We start from the raw sequence: 19,298 nt of genomic DNA, 5'->3' as shown, positions 1-19,298 counted from the left end.
GCAAAACAGGGTTAGGCTACATATAAAGTTATTACCCCTTACATATAAGGCGAGTCGCTTGCAATAATTCTAACACTTACTTTCAGCTAGGCATCCTGCAAATCTAAATCCGGCCTCAAACTGAATATGACGTAGTGGCCTGATTCTCCCCTTCTTTCTACCGCGACCCTAGATACCGTATGTCCCATCCAGACTGTTCGCATTCCCCAGACTCGGGGTGAATATATGTAGTGAAAATTGACGAGAAATAATTGTGCAGAACATTTAGCCTATTAGATCCCTCATGAAACAAATGTTATGAAAATATTTACCCTGCAGCGACCTCGATTCATTCCTTCATGAGTGACACAAAATCTCTATAAAATTATTCCTCGTTAATATTGTGGTGAATATTAGTATCACTATTCTGTTAGAAAATAATAACCAGAAAAAAAGCAAGCAGCCATATTTATTTACATGTACACATTAAAGCAAGCAGCCACACTTATGTACAAGACAACGAAGAATATTCCACACACATAATCAGCAACTCGAAGCGAAGAGATAATTCACATACACATAAAACATATTATGTAGTCATCAGCTAAGGGCAGATGTTACTCACACATACGCGCGCATATAGCTATATAACCAAGTATGAGATACAACTGTTCCAGAAGGTAACATCGTAAAAAGTCTAGACTATAGGAGAAATATGCGAACGAGGCAACAGAGAGTATAAAAGCAGCGCAAGCTGAGGAATAACTAATCAGTTTTGATTTAAATACGCTAGTAGTGAAGTATAATTGAATTTGTGAAGTACTACCCCAAAAGTAGTCCAAATAAAGACCATTTTGCAATACTATATATTGGAGTTACTAATCGACAGTTCAGCGGTTCGAACGTTAGCAGAAGACCCACAATTATCAGGAACTCCCCAAAATTCGTTACAATATCTATTCTCAAAATGATTGTTAGCACTTTTAACCACCGGCTTGTTCTTGAAACAGAATTAACCGTCCTAATAAGTAGTTTAAGCGTATGCACGGATGTCATTTTGTATAATCGATAGGAATTGGCACTGCGTACGTTTTCTTTGATTGTATTTATGTATGCCTTAGTTTTATAAAAATTGCTTTTCAAAATTTCTATTTATGATGTTAACTCTTAGTTTACCTTCTTCACTCAACTCACATAAATTCAACCACACACATGCTAACAACAACAGTCATATAGATTTATATTCCTTTTAATTTTACCATTTACAGGACTCGTTAAGCTGGGCGTTCATTGTGTGCTCGGACGTAAGGTGGCCATTAAAATAATCAATCGTGAAAAGCTCAGCGAATCGGTGTTAATGAAGGTAAGTTGAAAACTTAAAAAAATGTATAGAAAACTATGCAGAGAAAGCAAAATCGATCTTAATATAGTAAGTAAATGGATTGTTGTAAGTTACAGATGGGTTAAGACAGCTTTAGTGTTAACGATATAAGTCATTAGTTGGAAGGACATATAGTAAATTTTTGTGGGCATTTCTAGTTATTTTTAACAACAGAAACTGGAAGTGGATGTTTGGTTTTAAGTAGATAAATTTCAAAAATATTTTGTGTTTGTATACTCGGACTATGGCACGTGTAAACTATTTTTGGTTTAGTCGGCATTTAATTGAGCCATCGAGGGAAACTAGTTTATTTGGTATTGTGGCGAATATTAGCATCAATATGTTGTTAGTAAATAATCACAACAACAAAAACAGCATGAAGCCACACTTATGTACATGTACCCATTAAAGCAAGCAGCCACACTTATGTACATGGCAACAAAGAATATTCCATACACACAACCAGCAGCTTGAAACAGGAACAGTATTTCGCATATATATATGTAGCCGGCAGCTAAGAGCAGAAGTTGTTACTCACACATAAAAACGCATATGACTAGAAAAACAGCATAAACTACAGATATATATGTATATAACTAAATAACCAAGCATGAGATACAATTGTTCTAGAAGGTATGTACGTGAAACGTCTAGACATAACGAGAAATGATCGAACGAGGAAGCCGAGAGTATAAAAGCAGCTTAAGCTGAGGAATCAGTAATCAGTTTGATTTAAACACGCTATTAGTGAGGTATACTTGTGAAGTACTACTCCCAAGGTAGTCTAATAAAGTCCATTTTACAATACTGAATATTGGAGTTATTTATTCAACAGTTCAACGATTCGAACGTTAGCAGAAGGTGTATTTCCCAGGAAGGAATTTCCCAGAATTCGTTACAGTATTTAAATATTTGATGAGCGGTATTTTTTTTTTCAATAGAATTGGTAATTAGGGGACCTCTTTTGGACTGCTACGTCAATATTTTGGGATGACTACAGGAACATTTGGGGATTATGTAGAGTAATATTTCGAAACTTATTCTATGTAACTTTGGATTAATTTCAAAATCACTTCTGGATGATTTTCCAAATCAATTCGAGAATATGTCGAGACCATTTTTGGACTGTTACACAATTTGAAACAATTTCAAAATCACTTCAGGACAATTTCAGTTATCAGGACAACTTCCAGGTCATATCGAGATTATTTCCAACTAATTTCGGAACATCTATGGGACCACTTCAAAATCATTATTCGGGAATAAGCCCCGAAGCGATCCTGGAGTGATCCTGCAACTGTTCCGAAATAGTTTCCAAATTATGCAGAAAATGTGTCGAAATTATATATATCTAAACTAGTCCCGAAGTTATTCTGAATTTGTTCCAAAACAGTCTCGAAGTGATTACAAAAATAATTTAGAAGTGATCTTGTAATTGCCCCAAACATTGTTTCAAAATGGTCCTTAAAATAGCCCCGAAGTGTTTCTGCAGTCATCCCGAAACATTGACAAAACAGTGCCGAGTACTTCCAAAATGTTCAAGCATGTACGATACAAGTGCATACCCTTCAAAGTTAGTCCGTCAATCGATTACAAATGGACAAATGTGGCACTTAGCTCTATATAAGTTGATATGCATGGGGAGTTGCCACCTAGGGTTACCATCTGATATATATATTCGGTTTTATATCCACTACTCTTTCGGAACAGCTTGAATGTGGATGAAATTTGGTACATAGATAGCGCTTTATACCTTCTAAGACCTTTTGCGTAAATGTTTTCACATATTTTAAGCCATATTTTAATAAAAATGTTCTTGGGTAGAGCTGCCACCTAGGCTTGCTCCTCAACTTTATTTCACTATGATGCTGAGGATTAGCAGGTTTGTAGAAAGTTGCCACTTATTTAACATCTTTAAACAAACTAAGTAAAGTATATTGAAATGGGTATCAAACAAAAATATTTGTCACTATTTTTACCATACAGTGTTGCCACCTAGGTTAGGTTAGGTTGAACTGGCCGGTCAGTAAAGAGCTCACATAGACTGAATGTGTCCATGGTGTTACCAGAATTTGTTTGACGACCAAACGGAAGAACCCCAATCAGATGCCAGGACATACGAGTATGTTATAAATTAACTCCGTCCTCTTGGCAAATACTAGCAGTTTTCTAGGATCCAGCTTAATTGCTGCCTCAAGATCGGGCAACTCTACCGCCCCTAAAGTTGGAACCTTGACCTGGCGAGCGCAGGATATGAACACTGAACGGACTCAACCGTTTCTTTCTGCAGATCGCACATCCAACATCTGCTGTTACTGACGAGATCTAACTTATAAGCATGTGACGCCAGAAGGCAGTGTCCAGTCAGTATGCCCATCGTGAGCCTTAAGTCTCCTCTCTTCAGAGGTATGAGCCACTTTGTGATTCTAACATTGTAGGCTTTATACATGATCTTAGAAATTTTGCAGCCCCCGCTTTAGTCCACGCCTTTCCTGCTTGACGGATCATATGCAACTTCTGTTGCCACCTAACTTTATTATATTTATTCGATCCATTTGGACCAAATCTCGCATATAGGAATCGTGCTACTTCTTAGCTTTCTTACTAAGATGCTGATACGTACGATATTTCCAAAGAGTTGCCACCTATTTGAAATTTGAGAAGTATTAAGATTCGAAGCTAGTTTTTTTCTTGAAACTGCAAAGCGACAAGTACAGAAAACAACGTTTGGACTACATATCGTCCATTGTATTGTTTTCATGTTCACTGTAGTCTATTTTAAACCTATGCTCTGTAAACCTAAGCCCTTTAAAGACAAACACAGTTAAGGGCTTATATTTTGGGAAGTGATTATCAGCAATCCCACAGATCAGTTGTAGTCACATTTACATAATGGGAGCGAAAACCTAGCCCAGAGATTCGATGACCATATCTAATTTTAGTGCTATTGAGTCGGGCTTAATGCAGTCGGGCTAGTCCGAAATGAATAACAGAGAACCCTGTTGCTTCCTGTTGGAAAACTCTGTAACTGGGCGAGAGGTATGCATATTCTCAGATAATAAAGCAACGCTGATTGTGTTAGACTCACCACCTATGTCCTCTAAGGCCCTCGATAACTGTAAGAAGGTGCAGCGCAATCCAGATAACTCAATAACCATTACACTCACATGGGTACCAGGCCGCAGGAATATAGATGGCTGTGAGAAAGCGGATGAACTGGCAAAGACCGGTGCATTGTTATATATCACTAAAACAGTAGCGGTATATCGTCCGCTTACATCAATAAAATGTGACATATTTACCCATTTCAAGAAAACTGGTACTCTACGAGCTCACGTATGATCACCAAAAGAATTTGGGCTGACTACAATCAATAAACAAAGGAGGATTTACTAAAATTGTCTAGAAAAGAATGGGAATCCCTTTCAATGACATTTGGACGAGGTACCACCGAGAAGGTTATAAGGAAACGACCAAGCATTTCGTCTGCGCGTGGCCAGCCTTGGCAAATATCAGGTACTAAACTCTGTGCAGTTTTGTGATGTCCGATCTAAGTGAGGTATCGAAATGCTCCATAAATGGCATCAGCAGGTTTACTGAACTAACAAAATGGTTCGCGTAGAAATAATTTCATGGAAAAAAATGCATCAAAATGGCGCCTAGAGCACTACTTGGACTTGGTCTCGCCCGCCCGGCAGCACAGCAACCAACCAAGTAGAGCTTGGTTTTATCGAGAACTGTTTTCTCAATAATCTGATCAGTTCACATATAGTACCGGAATGGAGTTTTCTACACATTTATACATAACAATATCCTTGGAATTCATTACAGTATTCGTTTTTTCAATTTATCCTCTACACGTTAAAACTTTTATTATTCAAAACAGTCGCCTACTCGTTTAATCAATACAAAAATATAATTGCTTCGCAATCAGATTCCTTACATGCGCACATGCCCGAATCCATTGTTTTATTTATTGTTCCATTCGTATTGAAAAACCGAAAAACAAAATTATACAAAAATTCTTTGGCCTTCACCAAACTGCCTTTTAACTGCTTAATACCTTGGCTGCTCCTTTGGTTAAATTGGCAGTCTCACGCCAACTACATGTTTTTGACTCACATGCAGATACGAGGTATGAGCATTAAGTTCCGGAAATTTAATTTTAAAAACTGTCAACACTTTTTTCATTCGTCATCATCTGTCTAAGAGGGTGGATCTTCCTTTAGGTGCAGGGTTCAAAGTTAAAGTAGCTAGCACCTTTGGTTTATGTTTTATGCGTTTTTTTTGCAAGTAACTTTACTAGTGACGTAGTGAAAATGTGTTACGTGCCTTACAAGCAACGTGTTGTGATTCAATTTGTAGTAAAACTTGGCGAAAAACCCAAAACGGTAGTCACTGGTGATGTGACTTGGATATTTTAGTATGACCCTGAGATGCGTTAACAAAGACAACACTAGGTGTAAAAAGGGGTTGGGGGCGGCCAACGAAAGCGAGCATGTCAAAGTCACAATTATGTCAATGTTGTTTTTTTTTCGACATCCTTGGCATTGTTGATCGTAAATGCATTCCAGCTAGCCAAACAGTGACTGCAAAATTATATTTTATCATTTTGGAGAGGCTGCGGGAACGTGTTTTTTTGTTTTTTGTTTTGTGTGCAACCCAAACTCGCTAAAGGTAGCTGGATCTTGTATCATGACAAATTACTTTTTCTTCGTTCGTTCTACATGAGTTTTGGGCATAATAAGGCACCCCATGCCTCACCCACCCTACAGCACCGATATTGCTCTCTGCGAATTTTTTCTATTCCCCAAGATGAAGTCGCACTTCAAGCGAGCTTATCATGGCAGCGAGCAGAAGCTACAAGAAGTTATAACCGTGGTGCTTAACGGGCTTACTTCGAAGGACCAGCAAGGCAGCTTCCAATCATGAGAGAAATGTTCGTATCGTTGTATGGAGTTAGAGGAAGACGATTGTGAAGATCGAGAGTAAAATTTTTCGTAAAACTGAAATTTCTTGTTTTTTGTTTTTTGTACGAATTCGCGGAACTTACTTGCCACACCTCGTAAACTCAAACAATTGACTGTGATTTGACAGCGAAATTTTTCCAGAAAAAAAATTTTATTCAGCTAATTTTTTCGATTATCGCTTAAATGTTTTGTTCCTTTTTTATTATTAAAGGTTCATATGAATTCTTTTTATATATTGGTATTTGTGTGCTATACATACATACGTATTTGCACCCAAAAGTCTAAAACTTTTGTTCCTATTCTCAAGGGTATTTTGGGCAAACAAAAATGTATTATTCGTTTGTTATGTCTGCTAACATTTTCAGTTGTTATTTTGCTGAGCTTTTCTTTGTTCTTTGTTTTTTTTTTTTTACTTTTTTATTTTTGTTATTTTTTCCCTAAGTGTTTGCTTTTATTGGAAACGGATATAAATTTTCATTAGTGACACGCGTTTTGTTATTGTCGACCAACTAAAATTGAGGATTGAGAATAAAGTAAAAAAGAACAGCAAAATTATAAAAACAAACAAATCAAAAGCAAAAGCTAGCGCATCGCAGATGTATGTGTGTAATAAGCTTTAATTTGTGAACATCGTTTTTATGTAGCCCATATAATACAAAGGATAAAACTCGTATCCATGTTTTGGGTTTAATGACCTTTTGTGAAAAAAATGTGTTTGGAGTTCTAAAGCTAATCCGCAAAATCTGCTGCGAAATCTATGATTCTAATTTTAACCAGGGTTGAGCCTTTTGCCTTTAAATATCTCTATCTAAATATACTTGAAAGGCAAATTTTTTAAGAAGAAGAAGTTTAATTCAGAGAAGGAAGAAAGGATAAGGCAAATGAAATGGGAAGAAGAGCAATATGATAGAGAGGATAATTGACTGAAAGAAAGCGGGACAAAAGGACAAGAAGGAAGAAAAAATTTGGTAGATAAGGAACGAAAATGGTAGAAGATAAAAGAAAGAAGACCTTCAAGAAGTTCAGTAAGATACAGAGCGGCTAAAAAGAATGTGAGGTATTCAGTGTAGTCTCCAAATAATCGCTATATGTTCTTGCACAACAACAGCAAAGCAAGCAGCCTCATATACATGCAATCATCAAAACAAGCAGCCACACATACATGAAAACAGTGAAGCTAAGAAAACATTTCACACAAAAACTTGTAGTCAGCAGCTAAGATCGAAGAAAAACGAAAAACAGTCATGTAATCATCAGCTAAGAGAGCTAAGATGACATAAATCACACATATACATGTATATAGCTAAAAACCTTGCTATGAGATGCAATTGTTCGAGAATACTGTCAATACTATCAATAAAGAATGTTTCATTATACTGAATATTTGAGTTATTTATTCGATAATTCAGCGACTCGATAACAGAAGGCACGAAATAATCAAGGATTCACAAAATTCGTTATAATATATTTAGCAGGCGGCCCGAAACTCTCAACGGAATTGACTGAATGATTTACGATATGGTGCGGCTATTATCTCAGTGGTCACTGCTACCGGAACGTTCCAGATCTATTTTAGGCATAGGATCATCAACATCGATAACACCACTCCCAAAGTCTTCGGAGAGTGTCTTTATCCCTACAGGTAGAAGAAGTTTCTGCAACAAACGTCCATTGTTCTGGCAAACAATACCCAAAATGGCATCATCCAGGACCATTTTGGTAATCATTTTAGGAACGTTTGCAGTAGCTTTTCGATAACAAACCGGGAAGCTAAGGATTACACACATATCAGAAAAACTCCGCTATCAAATCGATATTTTTTCGATTAAAAATCTGTGTTTCCTTAATAACAAATAAATAACTTTTCGAATAAAAGGCGATATATTTTCGATTAAACAATCGATATTTTTCAATAACAAGTCAAAACTTTTCGATAAAAAATCGACAAAATATCGATAAAAAATTCATATTTTTTCGACAATAAACCGATACTTTCTCGATATAAATATATAGATAGATGAATAGCCGATAATAAACCGATAGCTCTTCGATAACTGTTGTTATCGATAACAAGTGATAAAGTCCCGATAATGTTCGTATTCATAAAATATTTTTTCCGAACATTGACTAAATGATTACAAAAAAGTACCAAATGATCCCGAAAAGCAACCAGTGTCGAAATAGGCATACCCCTAAGCTAAGGGGGAAGTTCGAAATTTTTAAGTAAATAAAACCCAGCGAAATTGGAAGAGCTCCACGATCTTGGTAATCAAAGTGGGCACGCTGTCATGCTTGTTTCGTTTCTAGCATTTTTTAAGACTGAGCGAGCAAATCCTTTTGACATATGTATGTAAAAAATGAGGATAACGCTTTAGCCTATAACAATCTGCAAAAGCTCAAGATTAATTGTGTACTAAGTATTTGGCACATTGAAATTCTAGATACAATTTTCATTTTCCATTCATATAATCAATTCATATATCTAAAAAGGCATATAGTTATACATAAATTGAATATGTTATGTGTGTATATAATTCAAAAAGTTATGAAAGTGTAATCGGCACTGTTTATTCAGGTCACTGAAGAACTTTCATTTATAAACAGAAAAGCAGTAATTCATATTCCCTGAGAGTTTCGCAGCAGGAGATGGATCTCATCGTATGTATGTGCGCGAGTGTACTTACATGCCTGCATATGTATAGGTGTTTATTATACCTTTCATGAAAATGAAATGGTATATTAATTTCGTCACGAAACCGAAAATTGTAAGTCCTTAAAGGAAAATAGATAGACCCACCATTAAGTATACCGAAATAATCAGGTTGAAGAGCTGAGTTGATTTAGCCATGTCCGTCTGTCCGCCTGTCTATTTGTATGCAAACTAGTCCCTAAATTTTTGAGATATCTTGATAAAAATTGGTGAGCGGGTGTATTTGGGTGTCCGATTAGACATTTGTCGGAACCGACCGGATCGGACCACTATAGCATATATCCTCCATACAACCGATTTTTCAGAAAAAAAGAATTTTTGTAATATCTTACCCAATTTAACAGATTGAAGCTTCAACCTTCACCATATACTTTCGTATATTGCACATATTGTTGCCTGAAAATTGATGAGATCGGTCGTATATATAGTAAATATCCCCCGCAACCGATTGTTCAGATAAGGAACTTTTCGTAATTACTGCCCTATTTTAAGAGCTAGAGGCTTCAAATTTCAACGAATGCTTACGTATATAGCATATATTGTTGTCTGAAAAAATTATAAAGATCGGTGGTATATATAGTATATATATGGTGGTATATAGTATATATATAGTATATATATATATTTTCGCAAATTTTAGCCCATTTTAACAGCTAGAAGCTTCAAATTTCACCGAATGCTTACGTAGGTAGCATATATTGTTGTCTGAAAAAATCATAGAGATCGGTTGTATATATAGTATATATCTCATACAACCGATTGTTCAGATAAGAAACTTTGCGCAATTTCTTCCCCATTTTAACAGCTATAAGCTTCAAATTTCACCGATTGCTTACGTATATAGCATATATTGTTGTCTGAAAAAATCATAGAGATCGGTTGTATATATAGTATATATCTCATACAACCGATTGTTCAGATAAGAAACTTTTCGCAATTTCTACCCCATTTTAACAGCTATAAGCTTCAACTTTCACCGATTGCTTACGTATATAGCATATATTGTTGTCTGAAAAAATCATAGAGATCGGTTGTATATATAGTATATATCTCATGCAACCGATTGTTCAGATAAGAAACTTTGCGCAATTTATTCCCCGTATTAACAGCTAGAAGCTTCAAATTTCACCACATACTTACGTATATTGCACATATTGTTGTCTGAAAAAATCATAGAGATCGGTTGTATATATGGTATATATCTCATACAACCGATTGTTCAGATAAGAAAATTTTCGCAATTTCTACCCCATTTTAACAGCTATAAGCTTCCAATTTCACCCATTGCTTACGTATATAGCATATATTGTTGTCTGAAAAAATCATAGAGATCGGTTGTATATATAGTATATATCTCATGCAACCGATTGTTCAGATAAGAAACTTTTCGCAATTTCTACCCCATTTTAACAGCTATAAGCTTCAAATTTCACCAATTGCTTACGTATATAGCATATATTGTTGTCTGAAAAAATCATAGAGATCGGTTATATATATAGTATATATCTCATGCAACCGATTGTTCAGATAAGAAACTTTGCGCAATTTCTTCCCCGTTTTAACAGCTAGAAGCTTCAAATTTCACCAAATACTTACGTATATTGCACATATTGTTGTCTGAAAAAATCATAGAGATCGGTTGTATATATGGTATATATCTCATACAACCGATTGTTCAGATAAGAAAATTTTCGCAATTTCTACCCCATTTTAACAGCTATAAGCTTCCAATTTCACCCATTGCTTACGTATATAGCATATATTGTTGTCTGAAAAAATCATAGAGATCGGTTGTATATATAGTATATATCTCATACAACCGATTGTTCAGATAAGAAACTTTGCGCAATTTCTTCCCCATTTTAACAGTTATAAGCTTCAAATTTCACCAAATGCTTACGTATGTAGCATATATTGTTGTCTGAAAAAATCATTGCGATCGGTTGTATATATAGTATATATCTCATACAACCGATTGTTCAGATAAGAAACTTTTCGCAATTTCTACCCCATTTTAACAGCTATAAGCTTCAAATTTCACCGATTGCTTACGAATATAGCATATATTGTTGTCTGAAAAAATCATAGAGATCGGTTGTATATATAGTATATATCTCATACAACCAATTGTTCAGATAAGAAACTTTGCGCAATTTCTACCCCATTTTAACAGCTATAAGCTTCAAATTTCACCGATTGCTTACGTATATAGCATATATTGTTGTATGAAAAAATCATAGAGATCGGTTGTATATATAGTATATATCTCATACAACCGATTGTTCAGATAAGAAACTTTTCGCAATTTCTACCCCATTTTAACAGCTATAAGCTTCAAATTTCACCGATTGCTTACGTATATAGCATATATTGTTGTCTGAAAAAATCATAGAGATCGGTTGTATATATAGTATATATCTCATACAACCAATTGTTCAGATAAGAAACTTTGCGCAATTTCTACCCCATTTTAACAGCTATAAGCTTCAAATTTCACCGATTGCTTACGTATATAGCATATATTGTTGTATGAAAAAATCATAGAGATCGGTTGTATATATAGTATATATCTCATACAACCGATTGTTCAGATAAGAAACTTTTCGCAATTTCTACCCCATTTTAACAGCTATAAGCTTCCAATTTCACCCATTGCTTACGTATATAGCATATATTGTTGTCTGAAAAAATCATAGAGATCGGTTGTATATATAGTATATATCTCATACAACCGATTGTTCAGATAAGAAACTTTGCGCAATTTCTTCCCCGTTTTAACAGCTAGAAGCTTCAAATTTCACCAAATGCTTACGTATGTAGCATATATTGTTGTCTGAAAAAATCATTGCGATCGGTGGTATATATAGTATATATCTCATACAACCAATTGTTCAGATAAGAAACTTTGCGCAATTTCTACCCCATTTTAACAGCTATAAGCTTCAAATTTCACCGATTGATTACGTATATAGCATATATTGTTGTCTGAAAAAATCATAGAGATCGGTTGTATATATAGTATATATCTAATACAACCGATTGTTCAGATAAGAAACTGCGCAATTTCTTCCCCATTTTAACAGCTATAAGCATCAAATTTCACCGATTGCTTACGTATATAGCATATATTGTTGTATGAAAAAATCATAGAGATCGGTTGTATATATAGTATATATCTCATACAACCGATTGTTCAGATAAGAAACTTTTCGCAATTTCTACCCCATTTTAACAGCTATAAGCTTCAAATTTCACCGATTGCTTACGTATATAGCGTATATTGTTGTCTGGGAAAATCATATAGATCGGTTGTATATATAGTATATATCTCATACAACCGATTGTTCAGATAAGAAACTTTGCGCAATTTCTTCCCCATTTTAACAGATAGAAGCTTCAAATTTCACCAAATGCCTACGCATATAGCATATATTGTTTTCTGAAAAAATCATAGAGATCGGTTTTATATATAGTATATATCTCATACAACCGATTGTTCAGATAAGAAACTTTTCGCAATTTCTACCCCATTTTGACCGCTATAAGCTTCAAATTTCACCGATTGCTTACGTATATAGCATATATTGTTGTCTGAAAAAATCATAGAGATCGGTTGTATATATAGTATATATCTCATACAACCGATTGTTCAGATAAGAAACTTTGCGCAATTTCTTCCCCATTTTAACAGCTAGAAGCTTCAAATTTCACCAAATGCTTACGTATATAGCATATATTGTTGTCTGAGAAAATCATAGAGATCGGTGGTACATATACCCCATATAAACTGTATTTTTTTGCCCCTTTTTTACGGCTAGAAGCTTCAAAATTCAAAACATTTCATCAAATAGTTACGTTTTCGTCATATATTGTTGAAATACGTGATTCGTAGTCATAGTTTTTACACGCAGACCACAAAAAACCTGAAACTTTGCATCCTCACACAAAGTACCTACCTATTTTTTATTTTATATTTATCTTAAAAATCGTTTAGGTATGTAGATCTGTTCACTAGATATTTCTTATCTTATACATCCGATTATTCGGAGATTACGAACGGGATAAGTTTATTGTTCAGACCCATTCATGAAAGGTATGAAGTCTTCGGAATAGCCGAAGACAGTCCCGTCCTTACTTGTTAATTAGTAAATAAAGCCAGCTAAATGTGCAAAGCAAAAGAAGGCTTAGAGTTTATTAATAGTATATTATGAAGCTTAAGAAGAATTGCGAATGAGATGAGTTGAAGGCTTAAACAGACTTATTTAATTTATTCTAGAAATATTAATCAGATGGGTCGATTTAAGATGGAATAACAGCAGTGTTGTTTAAAAAATACCTCACAAGAGTAAGTTTGTTTCGAGGGAAAAGATAGATTGGCTAGCACTAGATTTTATATATGTGTGTAAGTAGGTTTTATAGGTCCCCAAATTTAGTTATCATCTGATCTGGAAGAAATTTTCATGTCATCAGCCGTAATTTTGAGGGCAATATAATGTTTTGGACGCGTAGGCAGGATCAGGAAGCTGCCAAAAAGCTGAGTTAATTTAGTCCATGTTAATGATATCGCACACTTATATCAATATGGAGCGAAATCTGAAATTTTCAAGTTATGAGTACATCCGGGTTTCCAAATTCAATACCTATCAAACTTTATAATTGATGTACTAATATCTCCAATATTCCAGAGATGGTACCTGGCTAGTACCTGAATGGTGCTTGTTACCGAAACGCAACGGATCTATATCCAGCAACGGACCATTAACATGTCTAACACTCCACAAAACCTTCGGGGAGTGTCTTTACCAAAAACAACAGCGAGAAAATACTTTGTTAGAGGTAGGCAGGCAGTTTCTCGCTTTTCAAGACCAGTTCAATTTTTGAGTAAATTGCTGTATTTATATTGAATGCTGATTAGATTATCATCCTATCACGGCTGCCAGCCTATGCTATCTATGGATATGTTTCAAAAACGGCCTATTTGAAAAACTCTGAGAGTTCGGTTGATGAACGGCTTATCTCATGTAAAATGCATTGAATTTATGCTCAGATAGGGCGTTATTGAATTAAACTCTAAGTAAGGCCTTTTTGAATCCTTCAAACACATTCTGAAATAGGACGTTTTTCTAAAGTCTTCTAAGGCAGGGAGTTTTCGAATCGAAACCACAGCTCATATAGATTTCTATTCCACTCAGCATTCGATATATCAATATGTCCAGAGTTTTGAAAAAGTGGAGAGAAAGTTAAATTCTTTATACTTCCGCAAATATTTGAAGCAACTATCTAATAATTTATTATAATTACTATGAGTTGATGTGGAAATGGGATTGATCGATTTATTAGATTTAACTATTTCGTGTGTATTTTCGGGAATATTTCTAGAAAATGTACGAACCCTTTTGGGATAATTTCAGGTACGCTTTCGGAATTGTTTTTGAAGATACCATTTTTCTATTATTTAGCTTCGGATTGTCTATGGCATCATTTTTGTACCATTTCGAGGCCATTTCGGATAGTGTTCGGTATCATATTTGCACTGCTTCGGGATTGTTTTTGGAATCATTTTACAACTTTTTGGGTATTATTTCGGGAATGTGCTCGTTATCTTATTTGGAATATTTGGGAGCCGTTTTGAGATAACATCGATACTTTTGTGCGATTGTAAAATTTTTTTTCGAGACTACTTCAGTATGACTTCGAAATAGATTGTTGTTGTATTAACGAGGTTACACTGAAATGACTCCCCTTGGTCGGAAAGAAAAGATCCCGAGTCGCTCCGGTACGAAGAACTAACTGCCGTGGGAAGCGTTCGAAATAGTTTCGAGTTCGTTTTCGAAATTATTTAGGGCTTGGTTTCGAGATAATTTGAGGGCTTTCTCGGGAGAGCCGTCAATTGATTTTTTTATAGATAACTGTTCACGGCGGTCATTGCGGCGGATTTTGTTCGGGAACATTTTTGTACTAGTGTGGAGCCATTCCGGCATAACTTCGGAGCTAAGTCGAGATAGTTTTTGTGATAATTTTGTGACAACTTCAGGATCGTTTCGAGGTTGTACTAGGGATTGTATTTGGGATATTTTGGGACCATTTTGAGATCACTCAATTACTATTTAGCGAATACTAGCCGGATCCGTGCGCATCCTGCGCAACAAAATACAAAAGTCTTATATCAAATATCAACAGAAATCAGCTGGTCTATCAATCAATCATCTATTAATAGAAACTTACATCTGCTTGCACTACCTTCTGGCGAATGTTAGCAAATGCCGATAATGCAGTGTTAGTTCTAATCAAATATGCACAATAATGCCATAGTAAAAATATACTTCTTTGTGTCCTTACAATCGTTTATTTTTAACAAATTATTTAATAAAATATAGCCAAACAAAAGCACCAATAATGCCCAAAGCTACTAATAGCACGAATCCAAAATCCAAAATATATATAAATCCAAGCAGTTTTGAAACTTGGCAATGAAAAATAAGGATTTTTAGGTCAAATTAAACTTCGTGTTTTATGTTCTTCGTACGGCCAGAGCCGCGGGTTAGGGATATTATTCAAATAAATCTACTAATTTCCTACAATATGACGCTTGCACAATTACATCTGACGCTTTTTTCATTTAGAACTGAAAAGGTTTAGTTCCTAACAAATCGCGAAAAGACTCGGCACAGCACAAGAAAGAAGCTCAAATAGCTTTTACTGGAAGCATAATTTTAGACGCCAGTGAATACGGAAGATTCAGAAAAGAGCATAGAACACACTGTCTTAGTAGTGAGACCACAAACAACATTTCTGTGTCTCCTGGTATATGTAAATGTACTAATAACCTACTTATCTTGTTTGGTTGATTTTCCGACAGGATGGATAAATGATGTATATTGGAACGATTTTCCGTCATCCCTTGTCAAATTTGGTTTTGAGACAAGCCGGTTTCGGCGTTGTGCCATCATCAGTGTCGATTTTCGTTCTGATCTGTTGTTGTCGTTTGTCCTGTATTTATAGTTAGTAGGTATATGACCAGGTATTGTCAAATTGATGCTTGTGTATATTTAGTTATGTGTATGTGCTGTGTGTTCATTCAGAACCGAGGGTGGTTTACTAATCGATTTGTGTGGCTGACTGGGATAGGTAGAAATCTGTGATTTTAGGCGTTTGACCTTCTTTGTCGGTTTTTTGTTTTGGTGTGTTAATTGTTTTGTGTTTATTTGTTGTTGTGTGTTTGTCTGTTGTACCTGTGTGATTAAGTTGTTTCCTTTAAACAAGTTTTAAAGGCTCGAATATTGTGTCAGAAATTGTGTTTATCTGTTCGTTTATTATTCTACCGTCGAATGTTTTCTGTTTGTAGATTTCCATGTTTTCGAGTACGTTGAGACGTCGGCCCTTTTCTTGTATGTGAAGAACCCTAACTGTTTTATTGATGTTTGCTGGGGAACATTCATTCTCGACCATGTGATTCGCGAAGTTAGACTCGGGTATAATGTTTGGATTCCGTATTTTTTTGTTGTAATCTCTAATATGTTCTCTGAACCTCGTTCTTATTTGCCGTCCTGTTTGTCCTATGTAACTATGCTGGCATCCGCAGGTAAGCTTGTATACGCCGTGGCTGCTAAACGGATCCTCTGAGTTAATGTTAGTTCTTAGTTTTCGCCCTAGATTGTTCGATGTTTTGAATGCTGTGTTAATGTTGTTGTACTAATAACCCATAAGACATACATATTTATAAACACCTAATAATTTTATAGTGTAGTTTGAACAGAGTCTCAGCTGGCTATTCCATAAGTGCTGAATACCTCTCTTTAAGGGCCGAGTTGACTAATTTTAAACTGCAGCTGTGTCTAAAATAGTAAAGTAAAAAACATTGTTATTTATTATAAGCCCTGCACGTTCATTTAATATCATTTTAATTGCAATTGAAAAGTTATATATTTGAGCAGACGCTAATTGTATTAAATGAGCCTGAAAATAAGCCACTTTCCAATGATGTAGTGTAATACTATGTACAAACACACACCAAATTGGCAATTTATACCATTTTAGCAATTTATTACATAATTTATCATACAGTAAATTGTAATAATTAATAAATTGCCAATTTAAAAAAAAATTGCGTAATAAATTGTTTCAAACCGCAAATGCAACCTTGTAAAATATGTTTAGTGAGTAGATTTGGACGTTAGTTACGCATGGCTCAACTATATGGTTGGCTCATCTCATCTGCTGATTTTATATTTTTCATTTCACTGGAGTCGGGATTGTCAAAAGAACATGGCAAAATCACAATGAAACCAAAACATTGAACACATTTTCTTACAACAAACAAAAATTTCTAAGTTTTATGTTTTCATTCCATTCCATTCGCCTAATACTAACACGCACATTTTGACAATCTGAACAAAGGTATGTTGTTGCTGTAGAGTTAAGCCAACCGGCTATCAAAATACTATTGTGTAAGGTAAATTGAGTGGTATGAACACCACTCAACTTAAATCAAAATTGCCTCAATTTATTTCTCTGTTTGAACATAGTATAACTAAGGTATTTAACTGGACATATGCGAAGGCCATTGGGAATAGTTACGTATGTGTGGATAATTGGATATTTATAAACATTATTTGAAATAACGTATTTAATCCAATACATGTAGCTAAATAGTGGATAACAGTATGTATATACAATCACGTATGTGTACGTGTTATTTTTATTAACAAACTAAACTGTTATGATTATAAGCAAAACTTACTTAAAAGCTTAACGTTTATCGCACTTATGAGCTACAACAATTTAAGCGATCGATTAAATTAATAAAATGAAATAATCATTTTTTTTATCCATTCACTTCAAGTTAATTCCTTAAATCATTTATTTCTTTTTCTCTCTTTAGGTGGAACGCGAAATTGCAATAATGAAATTGATTGATCATCCACACGTCTTGGGCTTAAGTGAAGTTTATGAAAATAAGAAATATTTATATTTAATATTAGAACATGTATCCGGCGGTGAGTTATTCGATTATCTTGTGAAGAAAGGACGATTAACGCCAAAGGAAGCACGAAAGTTTTTTCGTCAAATAATATCAGCGCTGGATTTTTGCCATTCACATTCAATATGGTAAGTTTAATTGGGACTAAGGGCACGCAATGGAAGGGTGTATGTACTTATATGATATGTGCTTGTAGATGAATTGCAAAAAAATGTATACAAATCTAGATACATAAATACATATATCTTATATTAAGGTCGGTTTTTGGTTGCTGTGCTGCTCGGCCGGCGAGAACTGGCATAAGTGGAGTTCTAGGTGCCATTACGTATACGTGTATTAAATTGCTGTTTAATGAGTTTGGTTTACTACAACCATTTTGTTAGTTCAATGAACCTGCTGATGTTATTAATACCGCTTTTGGATGGGCTAGCAAGAAACCACCTAGATTACGGTATATGATATTTGGCAGTGCTGGACATCAGCAGATTAAATGGGTGATCGTTTCCTTACAACCTTTTTGAGTTCAACTCTACTCCTGCGCATGTAGTTTAAGGGGATCCCTTTCTTTCAACTGTGGGTGTCATGTTATCGATTTTGATGATACTTTGGCGGATGCATATCCGGTACGTTGCGGTACCAAGCACCATTAAGGTATTAGCCTAACCATCTCGAGACAGATTTAGTATGACCACTTGAAACCTTCAAGGCCATACCGCCCTTCCACCTCCTAAATCCATGAGGATCTTGGGTTCGCCAGAGCCTCAGCTGTTAAAACAACACGATACGCCACGAGTAGGTCAGATTGATAATTGAGTTGGAGAAGCTATATTTTGCAATGACAACCGCTTGAACCAATTTGGTATTTGAGTCGTCTCTTACGACAGGCCTCGGGTATATTCTAAGCCCCCTAACCCGCTGGATGTCATCCTTAATATTTCTTTTTTAGACAATTTTAGTAAGCCCCCTGTTTTGGCCACATTCTTGGCGATCCAAGAAAACAACATGCCTTTTCTATTCCAAGTATTTCAACTTAGAAGATACTAGTTGAGGTTGGAAGGAGGATTGAGAGTGCGACTACTAGCTGTTCGGGAAAGACCCCCGCACCAACACAGCAGTCCATTTTGGACACTTCAGTGAATAGTGAGGTGACATCCTCCTTACATACCAACGCGTTCGCGAGGGTATTCTCACCTCTAAGTTGCAATATAAAGGCTTTAGTACACATTTTAAATGATGAGTTTGAAACAAATTTTTTTAGTACAATTTTGTATGAGAATT

The 19,298-nt window shown here is 35.3% G+C and overlaps 1 protein-coding gene and 1 long non-coding RNA gene across 7 annotated transcripts in view; one reads left to right on the top strand and one right to left on the bottom strand.

Moving 5' to 3' along the window:
• Positions 1–19,298, bottom strand: part of LOC137252482 (uncharacterized) — a 613,814-nt gene that overhangs the window by 205,583 nt on the left and 388,933 nt on the right. The window lies entirely within an intron of this gene.
• Positions 1–19,298, top strand: part of sff (sugar-free frosting) — a 122,571-nt gene that overhangs the window by 66,137 nt on the left and 37,136 nt on the right. For all 6 annotated transcript variants that reach the window (XM_067788243.1, XM_067788246.1, XM_067788245.1 and 3 more), the window contains 2 exons: positions 1,248–1,342; positions 17,922–18,148. In XM_067788243.1, the coding sequence (XP_067644344.1) occupies positions 1,248–1,342; positions 17,922–18,148 (322 nt within the window). The remainder of the gene's footprint in view (positions 1–1,247; positions 1,343–17,921; positions 18,149–19,298) is intronic.

Source organism: Eurosta solidaginis, chromosome 5, assembly GCF_040869045.1.
Source record: "Eurosta solidaginis isolate ZX-2024a chromosome 5, ASM4086904v1, whole genome shotgun sequence".
NCBI classification, from domain to species: Eukaryota; Metazoa; Arthropoda; class Insecta; order Diptera; family Tephritidae; genus Eurosta; species Eurosta solidaginis.
The sequence above is the reverse complement of the archived record's forward strand: the minus strand, read 5'-3'. Positions and strand labels throughout refer to the sequence as shown.